Consider the following 6,369-nt stretch of genomic DNA (forward strand, 5'->3'; position numbering starts at 1 on the left):
TGGATGAAGAATACGAATTACAACAAACATAACCCTGAGGCGTTTCTCACCTAAAAATTCTCCCATAACTCTACAAACACTGCCCCCTCTAAGCCCCCTCTAAGTGATGAGGTAAATTTTGGCAACGAGAGCTCTCCTCATCTCTTCTAGCCAATCAATTTTTTTTCCCCACATTTATTTCTTTTATTTATATTAAAAAATTTGAAAAAAATTAAAAATATAATAATTGTTTAATGATTGCTGGAGAACTCTAAGGCTTTTTATCACTACACCATTTTTTACAAAACTTTTCATTGCTGACTAGGATGACATGTGTCACACAATGCCTATATAAGAAGAGTTTTGACTACACATGGTCTAATTGTGAAAAGGCTTGGCCGGAGAATAATAATTTTATTTTATACTATTAATATTAATTAATAACCCGTAGAAATCTAAAAGTCTAGGCGGGAAAATAAAGATCCATGTCATTGAGGAGGGGACACCTGTCCAATATTAGTTTCCTTTATTATATAGGTTAGACTAGGTTAGAACCCGCGTGATACACGAGTTAGTAAAAAATATATAATAAAAAAATACATGTAGTACACAGAGTAATAATGAAGCAAAAACGATAAATAAATGATAATATAAACATTTACAAACATTTTTGTTAATATTATAAAATTACCAAGCATACACGTAATAGACAATAGTGTTTTGTAATAATTAACAAACATTACAAAACTTTAAGGTTTTCTATTGGTAAGCTTTCATGGAGACTATATATATATGTATATGTATATATATATATAAGCCATGTTGTACAAAGTTATATAGAAATTTGAATTTAACTCTTTTATTTAAAACCAAAGTAATAAAATTTAAGAAGTCCCATTCATAAATTGGATTTAATCAAAGAACCAAAAGGATATAATTAATTTATCGAAATCCATGTTTTTACCAACGAATCTCCTATGAATGTTTTAATTCTGTGTTGCATTCGATAAATTGATACCATGTTGATGAATATTGATTGAAACATATGTAAAAAGAAGAAATCAAACAGACCTTATAATTCCAATATAGAAGACGAATGCAAAAGCAGACGTCGATCGTTAACTGAATATGCATAGTCTAATCGCATTTATACTTTGAATAAGAGTATAATCATTTTAGAATTAGGGTTGAGGATTACATAGAATTGTTAGGTTTAAGCCTGAATGATGGAAATAAAATTGTTTTTGACATAGTCTGGTTGTTTACATAACCTGCTATATGTGAATTGAATTTTAATTTAATGAAAAGGAAAAATAAAAAAAAAATGGCAAAATATCATGTGACAATTTAAAGAGATTTGATGAAAAATATTTTAATGAAAATAAAAAAATGTCAAAATGTCATGTGACAATTTAAAGCAGACGTATTAGGTGTGGGAGAATAAATGAGTAATCGTCTTGTGAAAAACAAGCATGTTGGCCAGGTGAGGTAGGAAGATGTGGGATGTGTGTGTGGAGTTTGATTCGGCGGTTGTCGTTAAAAATTCGTCTGGAAACGACCTGAACCGCCGCTCGGGCAGGAAATTTTTTACTCGAACCGCGTCTCGAGCGTGAACTTCTCTTCCTTGAATCTATTTTTTGGTATAAAAATACTAAAAGATGGTATACAAATGTAGAGGATATAAGAATATAGTTAAAAGTATTATATATGTGGTGTAAAAAATTGTAGATGGTGTTCATTTATAGAATTTTTAAAAATAGTATTTTTTTTCTCCAAACGTTCAAAAGTTTGGATGAAAACCATCGGGTTGGTGAACCCCAAAGGGCAAATCTCTACCCGAGATATCAACGCCGGTGTAGCAGAGTTACCCGATGGAACCTGAGCCCTACCCGATAGTGACCCCAGATACCTATCCTGCGAGTGAATATAAATCCTTGTAACATAATCAAGTTGGTAAGTATAAAACACACGTACCCTTCAAACCTCTTGTCCTTGTACCATACATACATATATATGAGCAGTATAAAACTCTTTATTTTCACATCAAACTTTTTATAAATTACTTATTGACATAATAAGTAAAAGTCTTAAAATGGTAACTAATTTGACTTGGGACCAATCAATTTTACAGTTGTAACCTCATTCACAAACCAACACCATTTCCACCTCCATGGGCAAAACAGTAACTTAACGAAAGCAAAAACATCCCGCCCAGTTTCAAAACATTTGAAATCATCATAAAAAATTACACTTTCTCACTATTATTATTATGACTCAAAATATGATTGAATTTATTTCCAATTTTAAAAGACACTCTTGAATTTTAGTAAAACCGCCCAAATTTCATTTCAAAGTTCGCCTCTCCCAATGCTCTTCTCTTTTTCAATTCATCTTCAACCTCTACAAATTGTTGTTGTTCCATATGAACACCAATACCATCCATTCCACCTAAACTACACCCTCTTAAGGTAAATCCAACTGGGTTTTTTATATTTCGTCAAAATGATTCATTTATTGATTTACATTAGATTCATTTTGCAGATCGGAATAATATTACATATGCCGGAAGCACGAGACCGTCGGACCTCAATCAACAGCGGTCGGAGTCTAGATCTTACCCCCTTTAGGTGGGGTACAACGCCGTTGACCGGTGGTCAACGCCCAGTTGTTACTAGACCCACAAGAGGAGGAGGTGATTCTAATTCCGGAAGAGCTCTGTTTCAGACGCCAATGCCGGCGACTTATAGACGCGGTGGCCGGAATCAGAACCAGCCACCGTCGACAACCAACACTTTCCGGCGAGGCAGAGGAGGACGTGCCGGAGCTCGTAGCGGCGTGTTACCTTCCTGGTACCCGCGTACGCCTCTCGGTGACGTTACTCATGTCGTTCGGGTGCGGTTTCGTTAATCTTTTCAATTGATTAATTTATTACTGTTTTAAAGTGTTAAGATTTTGGGGTTTTATTAATTTGGTATTGATTGAATGATTATATTATTATTAAACAGGCAATGGAGAGGAGAAGAGGGGGTTTGGGAGAAGGTGCAGGCCACATTTTGGGGAGCCCGACACCAATTCGGATGAGTTGGATGAATCGTCAGCCTGCTGATCAAGACGAGTATGAACTTTCATTTGTGACTCCGAAAGCTAAACTTGGAGCGAAGACGTTGAACCAGTCTGGATTGGGGAGAATTCCGTTGATTTTAACCGCCATTGCTAATCAATGTGAAGGGGAATCCGAGTCGAAGACACCGCAGAAGAGGCTGCTAGATTCGATTGAAATCGTTGAGAAGGTAGTGATGGAAGAACTGCAGAGATTGAAGAGAACTCCCAGTGCAAAGAAGGCTGAGCGGGAGAAGAAGGTTCGAATCCTAATGTCGATGCGTTAAAGACGGATCATGGGTTGAGGTTCAATTCTTGTTGAGCAGGATGAAGATGGATGAATGATCATCTGCTTATGATTGGGCTTCTAATTTGATAACTGTTAACCTTTTTTTCTTAAAAGGTTTAGTTTTGTTTCGGTCTAGAGTCTAGACAAATGGTGCTGATGATGATATTTCTCGTATCCATATGACTTTATTTTGTATCGACATTGATTGAAAGTGTTGATTTGAGTAATAAACTTCATAAATGCCTGCCAATTATTCATTTTTGTTCACTTTATAGTTTATACGCTTTTAAAAATGTAACAGACATAGTATTGACAATTCTTCTTGTTTTAAAAGAGTGTTCTTTTATGAGGAAGATGATAGTTATCATAAGTTAATAATCTGCACTCATGGTTGACATATATGGATGGCTACACTACATCATCCTGTTTCTTGTTTTGATCATCTCTATATTATTCATCCGGTCCTTGTTTTCATTTCCCAGGCTTCCACCTGGCCCGTTTGCCCTTCCGATCATTGGGCACCTTCACCTTCTGGCACCGATCCCTCACCAAGCTTTACACCGTTTCTCAACTTGATACAGGGCCAGTTGTTGGGTTCTTTCTCGGGTCGGTACCATGTCTAGCTGTGTCTTCTTCACCTGAAATGGCTAAAGAATATCTTAAAACACATTAAGCGTCTTACTTGGACCGGCCCAGAACGCCACCACAGTTTACTTAACCTATGGGTCAAAAATTTTCATGTTTGCTCCTTAATTATGGACCATACTGGAAACTCATGAAGAAACTGGTTATGTCTGAGCTTTTAAACGGTAAAACACTTGATTTGCTCCTTCCTGTTCGACAAAGCGAGGTTAAACAGTTTGTTAACTCGTTATCACAAAAGGCTAAATTAGTAAATTTGCAAAGCCAGTAAATGTCAAAGATGAACTTTTGAAGTTAACAAATAATGTGATATCAAGGATGCTTATGAGTGAAAGCTGTTCCGAGGAAGAGACCGAAGCAAGTGATGTGAGGAAACTGGTTACCGAGATTTCAAAGATCACGTGCGAACTTAACCTTGCGGATTACATCTGGTTTTTGAAGAATCTTGATCTTCAAGGGTATGGAAAGCGGGTCCGGAGATACACCTCTGCACTAACTATAGAATGGGGTTTAGCAGAACTAATCAACCATCCAATAATAATGGAGAAAGTGGTAGCAGAATTCGACCGAGTAGTAGGGAAGTTCCGGCTTCTAGAAGAATCTGACATGCCGAACCTTCCATATCTCCAAGCGGTAGTAAAGGAAACACCAAGGTTACACCCAACATGCCCAATGATCCCGAGAACTTCAACAGAAGATTGCACGGTTGGAGGCTATCATATTTCTGCAAAAACTACGGTTTTTATTAATGTGTGGCCCTGGGTAAAGACCCAGAGAGTTGGAACGATCCACTGACATTCAACCCTGAAAGATTGAAACATAGTCATGTGGATGTTAGGGACAACATTGTCATATGCTACCGTTTGGGAGCGGGAAGCGAATGTGTCCGGGGACAACTTTAGCTATGCAAATGGTGCAAGTGACATTGGGAGTGATGGTTCAGTGCTTCGAGTGGAAGGCGGGTGAAAAAGGGGATGTGGCTCGGGTCGATACGGATGACGGGCCCGTGATCACACTTCCTAGAGCCAATCCTTTGGTGTGTGTTCATGTGGCTAGGCTTGATCCTACAATGTTTTAAATATATGTTGAAAACTTTGTATTAGTTGTTTATTTATAGGAATATGAAATGTGACTCTAAATCTCTAATATGTAATCTTAGCGTCTTATATGTTAGGTGTAAACTGTCATATATAAAAAAGAAGTACTGCAGTGCATAAGACTCTGGGTTTGGTTTTAATATGAAACCTGATATAGTCTTAATAAACATTATATAATAATAACTTGATAAGACTTACTTTAAAGGTTAAACAAACATTTTACAAAACACATGATTAGTAAAAGTTTAAGTTCAAAAGAAACATAGTGTGCAAAAATTAACATCTTCAAATGGTTATGAATAAAATAGTTGTCAATTTAAGACAAACATAACTAATGTCAAAGTCTGTACTATACTACTATGTTATAATCCACAAGTTAATTGTTTTTTTCCCCTTGGAAATTACTTAAAATCGCACAGCGCATATACGTAGATATTGCTAAGTAAATACTAGAAATGTATACCCAAACAATATAAGTAAAATAAAATTTATAAAATTTGATAATCACCATATGATCATGTGACTGTACATCATATAACACATGAGAACATTTCATTAAGCCACCTATATCTAACTCTTAAATTGACACAACACAACTTTATACAACTACGTAATTCTAGTCCAATGTGATTTGGTTAACAAAGGTTTTCATATTTGAAATCAACATGTGAATCAACTACGTAAGTGAAAAACATAGCCACACGGCCATACTCCATCAATTTTATTAGGATCCAATTTCTATACAAATATATCTGTATCCCGTATAAAAGAATACCATGCTTCTCTATGTTAAATGATAAACTCAACCTATTTAAAAATAAAATATAAACAAAACTCCAAATTTAGTCATAATATCTCCAAAAGTAAGTTTTCAACCTTAAATGAATGATACAAACCTTATGTAAAACCACTATTGATATTCAACATACCAATTTTCGAAGTGTAACCCGTTTGACCATTATAGTCACACTTTAACTTTTATTATTTAGGAATATTGGTTTTTAATACTCCCAACTTTCTCTTATTGATAGATAACACTCCTAACTTTTGATTTGTCACCCACCACTCCCAACTTTCACCATATTTTCCTGTATCATTCCCCGTCTAAATGAACACTAACCTCGTTAATGTTTTGGACTAAAAATGTCATTCAAATTAGTTGAGGGGGTAAAACAGAAATTTTATTTTTAACACACAACCTCCATTTCCGGTGACCTTGTTTTTCCGGCGACCTCATTTTTTCGGAGAATTTGAGTTTTCCGG

At 35.7% G+C, this 6,369-nt stretch overlaps 2 protein-coding genes across 2 annotated transcripts; both read left to right on the forward strand.

The window, feature by feature from the left end:
- Nucleotides 1-2,385: 2,385 nt before the first annotated feature.
- On the forward strand, nt 2,386-3,627 carry LOC143554288 (protein POLYCHOME-like). The gene is made up of 3 exons (XM_077044079.1): nt 2,386-2,447; nt 2,521-2,871; nt 2,985-3,627. The coding sequence occupies exons 2-3, from the start codon at nt 2,539-2,541 to the stop codon at nt 3,363-3,365; spliced, it is 714 nt and encodes a 237-aa protein (XP_076900194.1). The 5' UTR covers nt 2,386-2,447; nt 2,521-2,538; the 3' UTR covers nt 3,366-3,627.
- Nucleotides 3,628-4,142: 515 nt separating this feature from the next.
- Nucleotides 4,143-5,141, forward strand: LOC143554300 (cytochrome P450 93A2-like). Its single transcript, XM_077044090.1, has 4 exons — nt 4,143-4,276; nt 4,327-4,771; nt 4,848-5,045; nt 5,127-5,141. Exons 1-4 carry the CDS (start codon nt 4,143-4,145, stop codon nt 5,139-5,141), a joined length of 792 nt encoding a protein of 263 aa, XP_076900205.1.
- Nucleotides 5,142-6,369: the final 1,228 nt, after the last annotated feature.

The sequence above is a fragment of the Bidens hawaiensis genome, unplaced genomic scaffold (genome assembly GCF_021521415.1).
Source record: "Bidens hawaiensis isolate Kalapana, Puna unplaced genomic scaffold, B.hawaiensis_p1.1 tig00017578_1, whole genome shotgun sequence".
NCBI lineage: Eukaryota > Viridiplantae > Streptophyta > Magnoliopsida > Asterales > Asteraceae > Bidens > Bidens hawaiensis.

What these genes read in the sequence shown, in the direction of transcription:
- LOC143554288 (XM_077044079.1), top strand. Translation starts at nt 2,539, where the DNA reads ATGCCGGAAGCACGAGACCGTCGGACCTCAATCAACAGCGGTCGGAGT. An exon ending in ACGTTACTCATGTCGTTCGG is followed by an intron (nt 2,872 to 2,984) that starts GTGCGGTTTCGT and finishes ATTATTAAACAG; the next exon opens with GCAATGGAGAGGAGAAGAGG.
- LOC143554300 (XM_077044090.1), top strand. Translation starts at nt 4,143, where the DNA reads ATGAAGAAACTGGTTATGTCTGAGCTTTTAAACGGTAAAACACTTGAT. An exon ending in TTAGTAAATTTGCAAAGCCA is followed by an intron (nt 4,277 to 4,326) that starts GTAAATGTCAAA and finishes TGTGATATCAAG; the next exon opens with GATGCTTATGAGTGAAAGCT. An exon ending in TTATTAATGTGTGGCCCTGG is followed by an intron (nt 4,772 to 4,847) that starts GTAAAGACCCAG and finishes TGTGGATGTTAG; the next exon opens with GGACAACATTGTCATATGCT.